General features: G+C 40.3%; 1 protein-coding gene across 1 annotated transcript in view; it reads right to left on the bottom strand.

The window, feature by feature from the left end:
* Positions 1 to 20,812, bottom strand: part of LOC5574556 (knirps-related protein) — a 130,287-nt gene that overhangs the window by 12,122 nt on the left and 97,353 nt on the right. Inside the window, exon 2 of the mRNA XM_001661456.2 lies at positions 7,626 to 7,703. Coding sequence (XP_001661506.1) covers positions 7,626 to 7,703 — 78 coding nt within the window. The remainder of the gene's footprint in view (positions 1 to 7,625; positions 7,704 to 20,812) is intronic.

Here is a 20,812-nt window from a genome sequence, read left to right as displayed (position 1 = left end):
TGAATGAAACTTAGTTTTGCGACCTCCACCGTGATGGTTCGCCATAGCACCTAATGCTACTCTTGTCAGTTAGTAAATTATATTGTTTAGAAGGGGCACTATACAGCTTCCTTCGTCGGTAGACTACGACGATGACATACGGATTGGTGCAACACAAGGACCTGACTGTAGCAGCAGCAGCAGCAGGGCATGACCAATCTGTCATACAGCAACCCACCCGCCAGGAGCCGTTCTACGAGGGGGGCCAAGATTCGTGCATCTTCAGCACCGTTCAATTTGGCTTGTGTCATTTTAATTTAATTATAAAAAGCGACACGCGATCCCTTGCAGCAGCCTTTCAAATTTTTAAGGTGCCGTTTATTGTTTTGTGCACCCCGATCAAATCCGGGTCGTGCCGAAGGCTATGGGAAATGTTACCAGATCGAACGAGAATTAATGCTATCTGGCGGTACAATAGAACAGGGGTTTTCAGACTTTCTGGCTTGCGTAGCACTTCATAAATCAATAAAATTAACAACAGGCGCTGTTGAAAATCTAGCCATTACATATACTTTTCCATTGTATCAAATGGATAAATTAAAGTGAGAGATGCGAAGAAATGCATTTCTCAAAGAGAATTGAACTCATGACTTCCAATTCTCTAGACAGGCGCGTTCGCAACTTGGATTTTGGTAATATATTCGCATATTTGCTGTAGATAAATTAGTTATACCTACATTATGGTTGTCCGGGAAGTGACTTCGGAGAGCGCGATATAAAAACCACTGCAGTAGAAGATTGAATCGAGAAATATCAAATCCAAAGATCGAAACAAAGCCTTCTAAAGAAGCGCGTAGAAGAGCTAGGACTAGTGCACCAGCTGTTGAATCGGAATCACTCCTAACACGCGCGCGAGTGTTTTTCCGTAGATCGTGCCCAGCTAGACGACGCCGTCGATGGAACGACCTTCAGGTTGGCATTCTTCTTCTACCACGCCGGTGCAGCGCTGTCCCGCTCATCCGGGTCGAACTTGATATTTGTGGATCCGCAATTGTTCCCGACGACCGAGACCCTCAACGCAACCAACCCGAAGCGCGTTCCTCCGTGCACCAGATTCGATCGGATAAAGGTCGGTTTCCACTGACTGGTTCTCTGAGCACTCGTCGTCATCCGCCGTTACCTTTTACGATCTGTTATGATTTATAGATACATTGTCCACCCGTTTGAAGTTTGTTGCGTTCTATTCTTACCCCAAATATACATTCTATAACCCGCTGACGTCGTCCTTGTTTTGGGATGTCACACCGTCGCGTACTCGCGGAACAAGACAAATGTTAATTAGAACGTTGATTTATGGGAACTCACGCTCACCGATGGGTGCTGCTTCCAAACGATCGATCTTGTCGGCCCGACTACTCGCGATGGTGGTGACAAAAACGCTTTCTGACACCGAAAGTGCAATCGGCAGCGGCGGCAGCAACATATGCATGCATGCACAAGCCGAACAGTCGCGATTTATATGTTAATTAGCGATTTAAATGAACTCATCATTTCGATTGTGTCGTGTTGTTCATTGTCGGGGCTTGCTCAATCTGGGGCTCGTTTAGTGGGTCTCCTCACACGTGTGTGTGGGCCGTAGACTGGCTGGCTGGCTGGTTGCGGTAGAATCGTCGCTAAGAACGTGTGACGATGATTCATCCTCCAGACCCAGAAGGATGCAGAATAGAGAAGGCCCTTCGATTGATGGCGCGGGCGCTCCCTCGTACAGCGACGAACGACGATGTTTTGCCACAAATGGAGCAAAGGTGTCCCACATCGACGCCGGTCGGGTTCCCATCATTATAATAAATAATGAGATGGAAAGTGTTGCGCTTGTTGTCGTCTGGATCAGGATGTAGGCAAGATGGAGGTTGCGAATGGTTTTTGGGATGGGCGCTTAATGGGTCTAGTTGATGGATCTTGTGTGATTTTAGGACGCGTGGATGTGGCAGATGAAGATTCTAGTCATTTTCCTCAATTTCAAATTATTTTCATTAAAATGATATATAAATGAACACTCAATTGAGGATTGCGAAGTACTTTTACTTGCATGATCAGTATGATGGTTTTATTCCATCCCGTAAGAAATCTCACTAACAACTGCATAAGTCCCCAAGTAACAGTGAGCACTAATAATAAGCCCTAAATCAGCGTCATAGATGCAAACAAGCATTATAACAGTACCACGAATGCTGACACTCCTAATAACAGCACTTCAATCGTATGGAAACCTAATTACTGCATCATTTATGCTTCTAAGCCTGATGCATACATGTATGGAATAAGCACTTTATTGGCTCTGCTTAATGTTCGTATTTAATGGTAAGAAGGAGAAAAACATAAATCTTCTCACTATCACAATCGCAGATTTCATAACGGGGAAAAGTGATGATTTAAATTGGTTCCAAATCCGAAGAAGCAAAGGAGCAGGTTTGAGACGCAAATGAGGAAATTCAAAGATGAAAGTGTGATAATCATCGTAATTAAGACGAAACTTGTTAGAAGTAATAAATATGTTACAGAGAAGTACTCTGAATTATTTCATTTTTGTTTGCTTTTTGATAAATCTATTTTCATTCATTTATTCTTTTATCTCGTGATCCAGCTGCTTGTCCGCGTACGCGAAACTCTCCGATTGCGTTTGCTAAAGCATAAAGTCTTTCTCCTAAATATGACGATAAGTATTCAAAACCTAAAAAGCAATTCGTGATCAAACGTCAACATCCCACCGCAAAATCGCTAGTGTTTGAAGGTGATGTTAACCTCCAAATTGCGAAATCATCACCTCCAAGTTAGTTCTAATACCCGCCGTTATATGAAATATGGTGGCGCGTCGATCATCGCAAGTTTCTCGTTAAACAGTCAATATATGTTTTTTTTCAGTGCTAGTTTAAAAAAAACGAAATCCTCTATCAAAGAAAGCACTACGGAAGATAGACTAAACACAAAATGTTATCTATCCACACTACGCTTGATTTCTTATCAATACTTTTTCGGTCCAGTTTCATAATTGCACGTCTTTCATTATGCTCTACACGTTTTGCCTACAGTCACTCTATTCACAGTCTGGCGGATAGGACTATCGGAGCCAATCGAACATGACACTCTCTACCTGTCATGCTTGAATCGATGGGCAGTATTTTGACCATTAAAGGACAAATTAATGAAAAATTATTGCTTTTAAACAAAGTGCAGCTCGAAAATTTTCGGCGAAAGTTGACCTTTATGAAACTCATTGGTTGATCGAGAAACAATATTATTGACTGTTTAACGAGAAACTTGCGACGATCGTCGCGCCTCCATCATTCATGCGGTGGCGGGTAAAAGAACTAAGTTGGAGATGATGTATCCGCATTTTGGAAGAAAACATTACCTCCAAACACTAGCAATTTTGGCGGTGGGATGATGACGTTTAATCACGAAGAAGGTCACTTGAAGGCTTAAACTTTTTGCTCAGTTGCCAGCGATTTTAGTGAGATTATCACGTTGCCAGTTCATGCGATTTTCTGTTCGCCAGACTGTGAATAGAGTGACTGTAGTTTTGACCTGAGAGAAAGAAGACAGCTCACTGACAGTTGGCATGTTTTCTTGCCTTCTTTAACTTCTTTTTTTAATTCTTTGGTTGTGCACAACGGTCAGATGAATTTATTTTGGTCAAAATCATATTTACTTTTTATTGTTCACTATGAAAAAGGATTTGAATATAAAAAATCGAATCCAGTGTTCGAAAGACTGTTGGCTGTACTTTTTTTTTCCGCTAACGCCAACTGTTAGCATTTTAGAACGATGCAAACAGTCGTTACCTTATTCGAACAAAAGCAGCTCAAGTTTCTCACATGGTTTAATATTGGTATTACACAGAAACCAGGATCGACTCAAAACTGAGTTGTGTCGACGCAAAAGCGTAGTTGAGCCTAATAACTCAAAATCGTCTAAATTTCCAAGGCCTGCCTTAGATAGTTTGCTTTTGAAGCCATAAGAAAAATAATCACTTAAATTTGGGTTGCTTCAGCATAAAATTGAGTTCATTAAACCAAAGCTTAAGAATAATGGATTTATCTAAATTTGGCATATTGGACCAAAGTACTGCAATTTAGTGGTTGCAGCTCTTCCCAAACAACCAGAAATCTCGTAAGAATTATCGTTAAACTCGTTTACTTGTACTAATAACATCACATCTGCACAAAATGGTGACGGAAATCGTTTGAGTGACGAGTTTTCTCGCATAAAACGTTATTTCCTGAGTCCATTAGTGCATTTTGTTTCGTTCATGTACAAAGCAAGTCTAATCAATCCGTAGCAGCCGTCAAATACACTTTGTTATTATGAATTAAGTCGCATTAGATTACAGAACAGTTTGCAATGAAATCTTTACACTCGCATGCCAGCATTAATCATATAAAATATGCACATATATCGTCTCCATTTTTGTGTGTGTAAGGGCTTTTGACAACATCTTGTCTGGAAACTCTGCACATATAAGCATCGCATAACGCAATAGGTGATTCTATTGTACGTAAATTTGGATGTCTGGGTCTCTTTTTTTGACAACATTAGTGGGGAAGAGAGAGAATACCGATATATTTAGGGTTGAAAGAATAATCGATAGACTTAATTCTGAATACAGTAAACTTAAAAATTAAGCATACATTTCCGTGTAGTGATGGAAAGAAGTACAAGTCTATGTTTGCATTATAATGGCACGTTATTTCACCTTTTTTTCTGGCATTATTATGGTGTACTCAAAACCGACCAAAATGCCACTTTCACCCCTCTGAGTTTGGGCCCCTCAATTATTACGTAATCAATATTCTTTATTCTTTATTTGATTTGAGCTCATCGTTATCCACCTTAATTTATGATGGAATCTTACTAAACACCAATCAGAATTCCAACTGGAAACCACGAAAGGTAAAGCTAAAATTCTCATAAAAAATAAAGAACCTTTCTTGGAATTCCAAAAGACCATGTAACAGAATACTAGTAGAATTTCCGTTTTCTCCCCCTTCAATTTCACTTGAGATATCCCGTTACAATTTCTTCTCGATATCAAACGGAACCTTAGTTAATTTCCTTATGTTTTTAAAAAATATTCATCAAGAATCATTTGCATTTCGAATTAATTGAATTCTCACTGCAAGTTAACAACAAAACTCGAATATATTTACACGAGAGTCTCAACAGAACTACTTCTGATATCTTACTAGAAATTGCATGGAAATTGTACTATTTATTAATCTCATTTAAATTAAAGCATAGCCCATTTAGTTATGAAACAAACTTTTTTGCTTATTGCAGCGCTTATAGTGTACGGATTTGAAAACTTTTGACGTTTATTCGTGGACAATAACAATAGCAATAACAGAGTATTTTTAACAAAGCGCTTGTTTCTGAGGCAACTATCATGCAAGAGAGGGATTCCACGGAGGCATGCAAGTCGATTCTGATCGACCATTTCAAAAATATCTGAAACTTTGCACAGTTTTTCAGTTCCATCTAAATCGTCATTTTCCGATATCAAATCTTCAAGTTGAGTCACGACTAACTTTTCAAAAGGGTGTATGTGAAAATGGTTCAAAAATATTCAAAAAGCTGCACAGCAAAAACGGTTCGTTCGATTGTTAGACAACTAAAGAAACAAAGTTAGACAACTAAATACTATACTCGAACTGTACTGATAATGATGTAAAAGTGTTCGATATTGTAAAAAAATTGAATAACAATAAATAAATAAAAAAGTAATAATAAAATGTTTTCATGATCGCATACCTAAATCCAAAACTTTTAAAGTTTATATATAACATTTAGAAACTCATCAATCATACTCTAAAAAAAATATCCTGGTAAAAAAAAAATTATTTTCGTGTAATCTGTTAATTCATTTTAATTTATACATATATACATATACATATAATATTTATACATATACATAATATTTATACATATAATATACACAATACTAATGAATACATGAAAACGACTTGTTTAATTCACGCAAGGCCCTTAACAATAAAATCAGCAACAAACTGCGGTTCCCGTAATAATTTACACCGAAAAAAAATTTTTTTTCTACTAAATGTGAAAATTGTGACATGTTTGAAATGTCATAACTTTTTTGTTTATTGGTTTACCACCACCAAATTTTTATGGTAGATAGCTAATATAATGGACCGTTTTCCCTCAAAAAATTACGTTGGTATTCCGATAGGGTTTTGAGATATTTGAGTTTTTGTGTCAAAAATGATGTTTTTTAATGCAAAAAAAATATTATTTTTACTGTGTGTATTTTTTTTTGGAATCTTTATTTAGTTGTCTAACTTTGTTTCTTTAGTTGTCTAACAATCGAACGAACCGTTTTTGCTGTGCAGCTTTTTGAATATTTTTGAACCATTTCCACATACACCCTTTTGAAAAGTTAGTCGTGACTCAACTTGAAGATTTGATATCGGAAAATGACGATTTAGATGGAACTGGAAAACTGTGCAAAGTTTCAGCTCAATAGAAAAAAATGAATTAAAAAATTTACCAAATTTTGGTGCTGTTGCTTGGAATCACTCAAGAGAAGCGTTGAAATTAAACAGTGCACAGTCACCTGGAAAATCCATGGTCCGCTTTAAAGCTGGCTAAAGATTTAAATTTACCTAGAAACACCAAATGGCGCGTGCTCAAAATGTAAGGGAAACTTTAACGATAACTCGGCAACCTCAAAGTAAAAGCCAGAGTGGAACCGCCAGCACCACATAAAGGTCGTAGGGTGGATCAGAAGCAACTCAGATGTGTCCATCCGCGAATTGAGTAAAAAGTATGGTGCCGCCCGTTGTACAGTCGCAGTGGAGGCTTACAGGCTTGCTTACAGGCATACCATGTCAGCAAGAAATCCAATCGATCACTCAAACAGAATACCGAAGGTAGAACTAGTGCGAGATTTCAATTTAGTCGGGGAGAGTAACAATGGTATTCTGACTACGGAGTTCAGTTTGTTTCGAAAATTGTCCCTAGCTCAGGTCCATAGAAATCTATTGGGCTATTATGTAGAGGAAGCTGAAGGTCTTTCAAAATATAAGGAACTGTCTGTAGTGGAGTGAAAACCGTTTTCAAATCCGTCAATTCAATTCCCAATATAGACCCAAATGATGTTCTTCCATTATTTAATGGACCATGCTTTAAAGATTTTGCAGTTTTATCTGATTCTATTCCTGTGGAAATGGTTATGGTGAGATTTGGGAGGATGAAAACCAGAGACTTTCCTGTGGATCCTTCCAGATTCATGACACAGATATAACATCGCAATTCATCTGCAATGTGATCTGAAATTGCATCAAAATAGAATGCGGGAACTCACACCTTTCAATTTGAAACTTGAAATATATTTCAAGATCATATTACAAACTCTACTGAATTTAAAAAATCACGAAATTTATTAGGACGCGAAGTTTGACGTTTGATTGAATAGTGACTCGCTTTACTAGAATTATAAATTTGATCAGCTTTGTTATATATTAATTTAGTCAGTGTAGTTTATTAAAACAAATATGACAAATGACAAAGCGCAAAATCTGTCTCGGAAACAAGTTCTCAAATCCCTATATCCATCTAACTCAAACTACCTTGCATCCTTCACAGGTGAACGCCCCGAAGTGAAAACCGGCCGCCGGTTCTCCGCACACTTTGCACTGTTGATTCATCTGAAACGAGAACAAGAGGAGAGAAAATCTCATTAGATTGGAATGGTTCCGGTAAAATTTGCAATCAAACGCCTCCCATCCCATTTCCTCCCAAAAGCACCTAAAGCTCACCCACAATCCTAACAATGTAGCAAATCCTGCCCAGAGGAGCACACTTCAGGCGGATCCCATCTTTCCCACGTATGTACATAAGTGGCATGATTTAGAGCCCTCCGGGATCCACCCCATTCGAAGATATGCCAAGAGAAGTCCAACGTCGTAAAACAAAAAGTCGAAATCCTTGCACCAACCAACAACTGGCACACATCGGAGTGAAATATATTGCACTTCTGACACCCCATCCGAGACACCCATGAACAGGCTCGGATTTAAGGGGCCTCAAAGGATCCAAAATTTGAAACAATCTTTGTGTTACTAATAATAAGATTTTTCAAAATCAATATTAATAGTAAAAAATAATCATTAAATTAGATTATTTTTTTGTATTTTTGTATCTGAACCTCACAGCACGGAATGAACAATCAAAATTAATATCAATTTATAAAAAAAAAATATCATGTTTGACTCCAAAATTTGCCTTAACATAGATTTTTAAAACTATTGGAGCTCTATAGAAAATTTCAACGATAGTGTACTGAAGCTTTGAAAAGCTTTCAAAATATGAAGAAAAATATTGAGTTTTCTATCAGAAATATCTAATTTCAATCTAACATATCTTCATTTCTATCAAAAACAGAACCTACTCATGGCACTCGATAAATTGCAAATAAAAAGATGCTAAGATTGCCAAATACAGTACAGATTGAAGGAATCCTACACTTACCAATTGCAGAAAATTTTCAAATTAAATAGCTCTGTTCTGCATGCAACTTAAGAACACCTGTTTGCCATTGTCTTAACATGTGAATTTGTTCATTTCTGGATTTATTGAGAATAATAAGAAGAACAAAAGAGGTGCGATTTTCTATATCTATATATTAACATCTAACAACTGTTGAAATTGAACTAGTAAGTTTTGTGGGATGGGAAATACGCTGAAGCCCCTTTCATGAGATCTTATCCGGGCCCCAAATCTGGCCCTGCCCAAGACTGGAAAGTGCGAGGCAACATAAATCGGAGGGGCTTTTGCTCATCCAACCCATCACCCTCTTTCTCTCTCAATTGCACACGTCCATATATTGATGGATGTCTCCAAATGAACTGTCACCCCGCACTGTCCAGGTCCCGGTTAAACCCCGTTCCCCCCTTCCTCATCATGGAGTGGAGTGGCTATTTTTCTAATTTAGTTAGAGTGGACGTGCAAGTTTGTTTTAGTTTGCTAAACGTTACGCCACGCTTCGGTGGTGGCGCGATGGAGCTGCTGCTGCTGCTGCTGTCGTTAAAAATGACCATTCATTAGTGAGGCGCGAGCTCTGCTCAACACACCGCACAGTGGTTCCATTTGGGTTACGAAGTGGTCAAACATGAGCTTACACGACATCTGATCGGGGTTTTCCTTAGCCGAGTGATTAGAGTCTGCGGCTACAATGCAAAGCCACGCTGAAGGTGTCTGGGTTCGATTCCCGGTCGGTCCAGGATCTTTTCGTAATGGAAATTTCCTTAGTTATAACTGTAGAAGTGTTCATTGGACACTAAGCTTACGTCCCTACAGGGACACAGAGCCAGCTTCTCAGCGTAATGTTCTAAGAGCACTTTCACAGTTATTAACTGGGAGCTTTGTTTGACAAATTTGCAATTATCGCATTCGTATATCGTGTGACAGGCACGATGATACTTTATGCCCAGGGAAAATCAGGAAATTTTCATTACGAAAAGATCCTGGCCCGACCGGAAATCGAACCCAGGCACCTTCGGCGTGGATTTGCTTGGTAGCTGCGGACCTTAACACTAGCCTTAGGAAGACTCCTTTCTACATTCTTTAGATCAAAGTTGATCCATGAAGAGGGATGGGGGCGAAAAACAAGACAACTCATTTTTCGATTTTTTCCCTATGGTCGATACCACTGTGCGCAGCCATCGTCGTAGGAAGGGACCACGCAGGACCGTCCATCCAAACGACTGTGACATGTTTAGCGAGATGTCGCAAAGTGTGTAACGATCGATTGGTTGGCGAAGAAGATGGCCGATGGCGGTCCAGCACCCCAACACACTCACACAAAACGGTCGATAATTTATTACCGATAATTTAAGGCTGGTAATAATATTCAATATTGTTCGCGTTCGCGAAGGCAGGCAGCCGGGGTGACAACCACAACGCGAAGCAAGATGGCTGCTGCGGGTCCTCACATCGCAGCAAGTCCCGATATGGCGCTCGTCTTCGTCTGCTTCTTCATCTTCTAGCGCGAGTGTGTGTTTGTCGCGGTGGTTCACAGATCGTTATCATAAAAAAAAATCTATCAATACTGTGCTCAGCAGTCAATTTTTAGCATAGCATAGCATAGACTGACTGTACATGTCAATGGTTGCTACTCCGTGATTGATCGGAACTGGTAAGAATTGCACTACGATCCAAATGAATAAGGGATGGGAGTTTCCGCTTACTCTCGAAGTGCAATTTTAGCAGATCTAATATTATTGATCAATAACGGCGCCGGCCAAGTCCTTACAGTCAGTTGGGATGGGGAAGGAATGTTAGGGTGTAATGATTGTTGCTTCTAGAGACCGAGAATACCTCTGCATCTCCACAATCACCACGGGAAGGGTGTTTATTAGTGAGGGAGGAAAAGATCTGGGAGTCACCTCTGGTCGGTGATGCGATCCATGGACAAGGGGGAAATATACGACTTGTATTTAAAGCTAGTTTTGTATTTTTGTCTCGAGAAGTTTTTGGAAAAAAAAATACGTCAACATCTATAATGTCGAACAATTCAAAAGACGTTTTTATTAATGACGAAAACTGAAAATTACATGTATATATTTTAACTTATATGAAACAGGAATAATGCCGACACTTGTAGTGACGAACCATACATAGTTTGTTTGAAAATTACATATGAGTATTACTGTGCATTTTGTCTCGATATGGTAGAAGTTTTAGAAAATACGTCAACATTCACAATGTCGAACAATTCAAAAGATAATTTTTAATAATGTCAAAAAGAGAAAAATAAATGTATAGTCAAATTGTATAAGAAAAGAGCGTAATGCCGACACCTATAGTGACAAACCATACAAAGTCTGTTTTAATATTACATAAAAGTTACGCTTTCAAGAAAATATGTGTTATCATAAGCATGAAACACCAGTTGGTAATCCATTCTCGACTGAACACAAAACTGACACTGACAGCAAAATTTCTTGGCGTCCCGTAAATAAACCGTCTTGCTTGGGCCTTCCCAAATACGTACCCAGCAAGACGCTCCAAAACAGGGAAAAAAAACTCTGGTGACGAAAACACGCGCGAACCCGTCAGCCAAATCAATCGGACGACGCAAAACCGAACTGTCCTGCTTGGGCTTCACGAAGCACTACCCAGCAAGTCGCTCCAAAACAGGGGGGAAAAAATTCTCCGGCAACGAAAACGCGCGAATCCGTCAGCAAAATCAATCGGACGACGCAAAACCGAACTTTCCTGCTTGGGCTTCACGAAGCACTGCCCAGCAAGACGTTCCCAAACAGGGGGAAAAAAATCTCCGGCAACGAAAATACGCGCGAATCCGTCAGCAAAATCAATCGGACGACGCAAAACCGAACTGTCCTGCTTGGGCTTCACGAAGCACTACCCAGCAAGACGCTCCAAAACAGGGGGGAAAAATTCTCCGGCAACGAAAACGCGCGAATCCGTCAGCCAAATCAATCGGACGACGCAAAACCGAACTGTCCTGCTTGGGCTTCACGAAGCACTACCTGTGCTCAGCAGTCAATTTTTAGAGCAGAAATTAAAATTCATGAATAGTTATTATGTTTTCATGAACTGAAAAATAGGGATCATAGATGACAGGAATCAAATCCATGAATCATGCTTATGTTTTATGTGAAATTTGTTCATGGTTACAGCATACACAATTCATGATTTCATGATCGAAATTGACTTGTTCTTCGCAAAAAAAAAAAAATGAAAACGTAACGTACGGCTGGCGTTACGGTAAAATGATTTATTTTCATGACTTTTGTCCATGTTGTATTTTCATAACATAAATATACATGTTCCTCTCGAAATCATGACTCTTTTTCCTTGTTTATAGTGTCGCAATTTTGCCTGTGGCTTAAAAACAACTGGTTAGCACAGATTTGAAGAAGATTTTTTTCCAGATAATAACGCTCGGCGAAAACACCGTGCCAGCGTGATAATGATCACTTTCTCTGTCCCAATTTGCTGACGGATGGTGATGGGGGCCGGGAGGATATCGTCTCCGTGTGTGGATCCCCAGAATGTCGTCCATCAAACTTTGGATCGGTGGCGCGTGTGTATTGTGTGGATGCTGCAGCAGAGTCCGAGAATGGATCACGTGCGCTTATCGTGATACGTGAGAGATGGGGCGACGCCGATTAACTACTATTTATCCGTATAAACATACGGTGATGGGCACATCGCACAGAGACGGTGTGTGTTGTAGTCATTATTTGTAATTCAATTTAACATTTTTTTTAATCCATTGGCACATGCTGGCTACTGCCGAGAGAGAGCGATTTGTAAGAGGGGGGTGAAGCAGGTACCATTGAAGCGTGCGCGTCACCCAGTGATTTTTATGGTTGTTTTTACCCGCTGTCGTCGTCTTTGGCGTTGATCGTCTTCTGCAGCAGCAGCATCGATTTCGCATTGAAGTCCGTTTTAGGGTATATGCGAGGGTGGAGAGAGAAAGGGGGATTCGATACTTGCATTTTTATTACTTTCAACTCTGATGCTGACCTGACCACTGAAACGGATGCTGTTGTGGTGCAGATTTGTAGGATTTTGCGGAGAGATATCTCCGATATGGAGACAGATGACGGCGACCGGCGAGAAAGATTGGTGACTGTTGGTCTAATGGAAGGAAATTCAGGAGGCAGATGGATGCTGGTGGTAATCTGTTAGTAAGAAGGCAATGTTTGCAATTTCATAAACTTGTTTCATTTAAAGTTGAAGTTTGAAGCTGTACATTAGCTAGATTTGTTGGTTGATTACTTTTATGTAGGAGTACGAGTAAGAGACTAGAAGCGTATTTCCACATAGATGCATTCAATGATGTTAACTAAAGTGCGATTGAGATTGGCTCGATTAGGCTGTGTTAGACGACATATATTTCAATTTAAAAAAATTGTCACTCAGAGATTAACTGTATACGATGCGTACTGTGAGTATCTGCGTACTTGTCACATGATATACTAGCTCTCAATTAATAACTGTGGAAGTGCTCATCATTCGGCTTCAATTATTTTTGTTGATCAATAAAACTAAAAATGACACTGAAGCTGTTTCTAGAGTGTCATTTTTGTCATGGGGAAGCTTTAGTCTAGCCAGTTAACTAGTTTTTTATGAAATTTATTTATATATCCAGGATTATTTATCTTCCGGAATGATATTTTGACTTTTTTCGAAATAAAATAATATTTTTTTTACAATAATCAACGCAAAATGATTCGCAAATTTCTAACAATAAATGCAATGAAACATCCAACAAAAGCAGCTGTGATTACTGCCAAATGGAAAACCTCGTTAGCATCGATCAACAAAACGGCAAAATCAACCCATATCAGTTGACAAATGATTAATATTTTCTGAACATCATCGATTTCCAATAGTGCTATCCCCGCTGTAACCAGCCCCGTAAAATGCCAATTGTCAATTGGTATCGGCAATCCCCTGAACCAGATCAATCATAAACGAGCGGACACACGATGATTTTTCGATTCACGCCTGGGTCCTTCATCCGTCGTCGATTTGCCACAGTTTGTACGATGATGTCGTACATTTCCGTCGGACCGTTTCAAACCATCGAACCCCTACCCGACTAGAATTTCATAACATGATTCTAACACATTTGTATCAACAGCAGTTTGTAATAACAATTTGTTATAATTTTGTTATCAGTTAATTTTGTTTTATTTGGTATAAGTTTGGAATTTTTGTTTTATAACAATAGGAGATATAAAAGTCATACAAGAAAAACACATTCTGTTATAATCTTGTTTCTTTTGTCTATTCGGGTAATGCAGCGGACCCAAGATGGATGGGAAAATGATTATCCGGTACCCTGGGGACCTGTGCCTCTCTACCAACGACGACCAAAACGATGCTGCTGATGATCCAAATCGGATTTCACGTGGTAAAAGATTACCGACAATTTGTCAAGCGGGAATTTAGCAGCTCACTGCTCGATTTAATCTGATTTTCTGTTTTCGTTGAATTAGATTTGATGAGTCATTGCTGCGATGCTTCGGTAGAAACGCACAAACAGACGATTCTTCGATGTGTTTGCTTAGCAGCCCCCTCGACAACGGAAACAGATGCGCCCGGACTTTGAGCGGAGCAGACGATCAATGCTTAGATCGTCATCAGCTGGAACCTTTTCGAGACCTTGATTGGCAATTTTTCGAGCGTGTGATATTAGGTAGCTTCGCTAAAATTTTGAAAGTTGTTTGGAATTTCCTCACGCCTTAGGTTCTAGCTAGTTTTACTCAAAATGAAACACCCTAGAGAGAAATGAATGTGGCAGCAGTTCGAGGGAAAAGCCGTGCAAGATGGCATTTGAAAGAAAATTGATAGCCATCTTATCGACGGTTGCGATTCTGTCAATCTCCCAGATGGGAAGAATGTGGCCAAAGTGTCAGTAACAGCTGTCAGTACAAGTGCGAAACATCGTTCCCTGTTGTCCGGGGCAGACTTCGCATCGCTTCGAAGCCGCAGCAGCCAGCAGTGGAAGGAAGGCTCATTAAAAGGTGAAACGTTGACATTCGCCATTGTTCGTTCCCCACAGGGGCGATTACGGATCCGTGAAGGACACGCGTAGAACGTTCCGAGCGACCATTTCATAACAATCACTTAGCGTATCAAGATCGACTAGAACGCTCCGCTCTCAAACTCTCGTCTAGATCTGGATGCAACCGTAACCGATTTAAGTGCGGTGCGCTACGCGAAGACTACTGCGACGCTGACGATGACAGAGATGCACTTATCACATCCGGTAAGGTGCTCTCTCGCTCGCGCCCGGCTTCAAGATGGCTCGTCTCCCGTTGACAATTGCGCTCGAGATCAAACCGCGAGACAAAAATAACGAGATGAGTGCACAATTCATTTGCGGATGCGTCCCTCCCCGGTACCCCCTTCCACACAACCAACTGACTGTGAGCGATATGGAAAATTAAACTATTACGGGCTATTATTGTACGACCGGTCCGGTCTCTTTCTCTCTCGGGACGTGCTGAGATCAGATCACTCCGGACTGCCTGCGTGACGAGCTGTTTCGCAAGCCTAGCCAGTCAGTGTGGCCAGTCCTAGAGGGGGATTTGCACACACTGTAATACTTTCGAGCGAACAATAATAACCGGGGTAATGAAGAAATAAACACGATTTTTGTTACGATAGTTTCTCACGAAATAGGAACTGGAGTGTGCGATTAGATCTTATTCCTGAGGCGGAGGCTCGTGAGCGTTGTAAGCGGTAAGGTACCCCATCCTGTCGCATATGTTCGGAACATTAACCCTTTCAGGACGTTCAAGCAGCCCCATCGAATCGAGAAAACACAATATACAAACTAAATTTCAAAAGCTTAAGAAGTAATCAAGATGTTGTAGGTTCTACAAATTGTTTTGGAGTTCAAATCTATCAATCTGCCAGATCAACCAGGAATCAAACGGTTTTTTTTTGTGCAAAAACAATTTCTTGTAACCTAACTATGCAATAACACAACCTACGATACTTAATATTGGTAAATGAGATATGCTAGGCACTTCAAACTGTCCTTGAGTTTAAATTCTTCAATCTACCAGCGCAACCAAAATTCGAAGAATGTTTCATTGAGTCAAAGCATGTCCAAGTAGATCAATTAGTTCTAAAGGCTACCATTCCATAGTACAATACTAAGCTTTAAATCGACTTCACATGTTTGTTACATTGTGATTGACCGAAGTCAGTGATATTATGAAAAGCTTTCACTGTGCATAATTCTGTGTCCCAATATATTCTAGAATTATAACGGTATTGGGTACGTCCTTGCAGTCAAGTGGGATTGAAGAAAGTAACTTTAAGGTGAAGATGAATCGAAGCCAAAGTTCAAATTTTCAAGATCTAGAGAACCAAACATCCCGTTTGAGCTGAAAACCTAATCGATTGGTCACCACCAGCTAGTGACCAATCGATTAAGTTTTCAGCTAAAACGGATGTTTGGTTCTCTAGATTTTGAAAATTTGAACTTTGGCTTCGATTCATCTTCACCTTAATATGTAAATGTAAGTCGATAAGGAGATTAGGTTCCTGAAAAATTAAGCATACGACATATCAAACTTCATGATTTTGCAAAGTTGATGTAATGAAGTTAATGGATCAAGAGATTTAGAAAAACACGGACACCGTCTTCAGCCATTTAGCTGCACAGACTGAAACTTAACACAAGACAACGGACAATCATGCTCCAGTGGCCCAGCCGAGAACAATCCTGGCCAGTGCTAGGGGTTTTTGGGCTCGGTGCGGAGTTCGATGTACGGGACCTCAAAATAAACGTGAACGCCGTCTAAATATAAGATGTTATGACTAAAGAGATGGAACTTATGTTGATATATTTTGTAGTAGATTAATGGCAAAAATGTCAATTATTGAGTCTACAGTTCTTCTTTACTTAATTCTTATTCAGAAACACTTTAGTTTACTAAAAATTATCGAGAGGAGTTCCAGTGAATTGACATGGAAGTGGAAATATTAGCTGGCGAAGTAGCACTAGCAAGCAATGATTCATTACAGCTTCAATTGTGCATTAAAAAAAAGGCTGGACATTTCCTCAATTTTGTGTTTTTGAATCGGGCTTTGTTTTGAAATTCTTGTTGAAATAAATGCCTTAAAGGTCGATAAATTTACCTATGGTTTGCTTAAAATAAATTACCAAATGAACTTCAATCAGGAGTTCATTTTGTGATTTTCAAGGACTACCTATAGATTTCGTTTTAAACCTTCAAAAATTCAACGGTATCCATAGAAATTACCTCAGAGATCATCATAAATTTCTTCGAAGATTCTTTCAGAAAAATTACTAGAAAATCATAAGTGCGCAAGGAGTGCATCCAATGATTTTGCCATATTTTTTTAAACTTTCATCAAGATTCTCGTTTACAACATCTTCGAGATTTGAACTATTATTTTCTCCAGGGATTTTCTAGAATTTCCTTCAAAATTATCGTTCAGATTTCAAACAGAGAGTTCCTTCGGGAATAACTTCAGTGATTGTTGCCAAGATTTCTTCAGGAACCGGACTTACAAGCAAAACAGGTGGCCAAATTTCGTGCGCGGAAGCTGTACTGTGAGTGACTGGTCAAGCCAGGCTGTCTCGTCAACGGACATCAAGGCGGACTCCAAATAAATCCCTGGCCTCAAGTTTTTTTTTCGATACATTCCGCATGGAGGTTCCGGAAGAGAAAGACTGACAAATTCGCGAAAAGTTACCTGTTGTGGCAGGCGATCTGCTAGTGCGGGCGGTACAGCAAGCAATTTGTGACAACCGGCACCATAAACGGGCAGATTTATCGAGATGAACGCTTGCAGAAACGCTTGCTGCCCTTCCTCCGCTCTCACCATCGTCCCACGCTGTCCTGGCCGGATCTCGCTTCGTGCCATTACGCCAAGCTTGTCATGGATTGGAACGAAGCGAAGGGCGTTAATGTGGTCCCGAAGGAGCCAAATCCGCCAAACACACCAGAACTTTGTCCGATCGAAAAGTTTTGGGCGATAATGAAGAAGAAGTTGAAGAAAGGCGGACAAACATTCAAAACCGATGAAGCTTTGAAGACAAACTCGGAGAAATTGTGTAAAAAAGATGAACAAATCCTCGCCCAAGATCTCATGAGCAGTGTTAAAAGAAGTATACGAGCATTCAGCTTGGGGGAGAAAATTCAATAAATAAATTATGCCAAAATATAGTTAATGTATAGTTATTTAATCCATGAATGTTTGAGGAGTATTTGATTTAAAATGAATTTTTGATGATCTCATTTTTTTCGAGTCCAGAATTCATATGAGCCAACTTGCATGCAAGTTTGTCAGCTTGTGTGGCAATTTATTTGTTTTATTTGCTACAAAATTCAAATTTCATGTGTATAACAATACTTGTCAACAAAGTTCATAACAATTTAAATTGCCAAAAGTTATGTTCTAATGGTTTAGAAAAGTATAGTATTTTGCAATATAAGAGAAACGAAGAATTTTGTATGGAAACTGCAAGTATGTTAGAAAAATCGATTTAATCTAAATTTAATCATGCAATTTCAACTTAATTATATTTGAAATGAAAGTTAAAGCCCTATTTTGAAAGCTTGGTTCTAATCCACCACAAAAAAGTTTGATAAATCATAATTTAAATTTCAGGTAAACATCAATTAAATCAGTGTTTTAACTTTGGCGACTTGTAGCCAAAAAATGTGATGTGCTGGAACATTTCTGAGAACGGCATCCGATTCAGCAATCCCAAATCTACTAGACACTCATAATTTGATTCTTGAGACACGCGAAACTGTTTTATTGAAACTTTGTCAATATAGCCCATCCGCCCTGAAAGGGTTAATACAGGAAATTCTCGTCGCGTGGTTAGTTCAAATATAATTACCACTGTTGCTCTCATGCATACGGAATAATTCTCAGACAAGTACGTTCTCATGTGTGGTAGTGCTGAAGATGACTCCGATCTCCTCACTAGTCTAGAAGGGAAGTGATGATGGAAGCCGTCGGCAGACGAGGAAATAAATCAAAATGTGGCAATCGTGTTGTCTAAACGTGTAGAACTTCAGAGCACTAGTAGGTATGCGAAAAGATCCGTCATGGGAATCGGAAACTGAAGGAACCGGAGGCTGATCTTGAAAAGTTACGGAGGTGATCTCATTCGGAGATCGCACCACAAACCGCAGAGCAGGCCGTTGTAAATTTTCGGCCAGCTGATTTTATTGGGTGAATATGCGAAATTATTGGCCAATAAAGAAGGGGCAATTATTAATTTGTGGATGCAACGCGCTGGGCGTATGTGAAAATGGCGAATCGAGCAGCTTGCGATGGGACGGAGAGCGAGAAGGGTGATCTCCATAAAGAGTAATGGCGTTTATTGAGGCTGATGAGCTGCAGACAGAATTTTCATGGCTGCTGCTGCTGCTGCTGCTGGGGATGACCTTTTGCAGTTCAGGGCAATCGAATTCGGTTGATCGTTGGAAGAGAGGGAGAAAATCTAGCAAATGATTGATTGCAAAAGGGAATCCTCCAATTGAATAATATGTGCCGATTCGGTGAAGATGCTATTGGAAAGGTCAGTGGAAGATGTGCTAGAAGTAGCAATCAATTTGCTTTGTGTGAAATAAAATCATACATTCTGATATATGAGACAATGTCGTAAGACAAAATGGTGAAATTAACGGAACTTCTATGTGAAGCCTTCATTGGAAGTTTCAAAGAGTTTCAATGAGAAGCATCTTAGAGCTTCTACGGGAAGCTTCAGAGAACTAGAACTTTGAAACACTTCAAAAGCTTCTGTGGGTAGCTTCAGTGATCTTCTAAAGAAAGCTTCAGATTAAGCGAGTTGATGCTTATGAAGATATCTACTGATCCTTACACCTACCTAATTCTTCTCAGAAGCCCATTGGGGCATAGTTTGAACTTTGCTAACACAAAACTTCTGAAGGAATCCGAATGGAGTCATCGGAGGCTACAGCCACATATATTTTCGTTATGAACCAATTTCATACGAATTCACAAGGCCTCCTCCGAAAAGCCCGCTCGAACAACGTCATAACTCAAATTCCACCGTCTTCGCTGAATTATTCAGCGCAAGTTCTGAAGCACTTGTCCGCCTATCGAGACGGGCTTCCGGATTAGATTGTCATCACTCAAGCGGCCGCAGACGCGCCACTTGAAGATCATTCCTCAAACGAGTGTGTGCACCAACTCAACCACCAGCCTCATTAATCTGTTTTGTATGCAAATCCGGTACAAGCCGTAATCCCTGCAAGCGACTTCAAATTATCCAAAAACAAACACCTCTTCGATTCGGGCTCTTGGCTGCGCCGCACTGCCGCCACCTGTCGGAAATTTCCCTCTCTATCAGATAAAGCCAATAAAAATGGCAATTAAAATGCGTTTTAACAACACTTTAACGTCAGCTCAACCGGCGGCGCAAAGTGGCAGCAGCACATCTATCATCGAACTCCCTCCCCAAAAACCGTGTGTCCGAATATTGAACTCTGTGGGTTTTTGGTTGATGCAGTGCTGCAACTGCTAGGCTGCATCTAATGTATGCGGAATCGGCCAACCGCGGAATATTAGAATCGCGACTGTGCGCCGAATTCGCGGAATAAACCGTCAAGATGGTCTCTCATGCGCACACGAAAATGAATTATTTAGCACGGTTTATGACTTTTCCCATAAATCGTTTATCACGCGCTGCAGTCGACCGGCGCTGAGCTCGAGGGGAAGCGAGGTATGGCAACGTGGTGGCCTGAATCTTGCATTGATCGCGTTGTGGAGTTGGAGGAAGTCGAATTGCTCAGAGGTAATCCGCGGGGACGAAAGGTGTTTCGCGTATATGATAAATAGCCGTGCAGCAGTCAGTCAGTGCGCGAATGCAGAATCAGCAGCAGCCGGTTGGAATAAAATTTAAATGCATTATGATAATGTGCCAAAAGTGCAATAAAAGATGTTTCATTAGCGGGGCTAAGTCTTTTTGTCTGAAAGTCATGGAATTTCTCGTGCCCGGCCAAGACAACGACGACGGTCGGATGACAATGGGATTATTCAATTGCTGGGTAAGCACCGTGAGTTCGGTTCATGAATCGGGACATCTGAGGTGACCGGATCTGTACGATGGTGAAATCGATGGCCGAGAAAGAAGGTGGAGATCACGAAGATTACTACGGGCTTCTAAGCCTAAATGGTGCTCATTAAAATGTCAACATGCAAAGCGATTAGCAGCTACCTGACGGCTTGGGATCGCTAGTTTATGGTCAGT

The sequence above is a fragment of the Aedes aegypti genome, chromosome 3 (genome assembly GCF_002204515.2).
Source record: "Aedes aegypti strain LVP_AGWG chromosome 3, AaegL5.0 Primary Assembly, whole genome shotgun sequence".
Lineage (NCBI taxonomy): Eukaryota > Metazoa > Arthropoda > Insecta > Diptera > Culicidae > Aedes > Aedes aegypti.
Note: the sequence above shows the minus strand (reverse complement) of the source record. Positions and strands in the feature narration are given on the sequence as shown.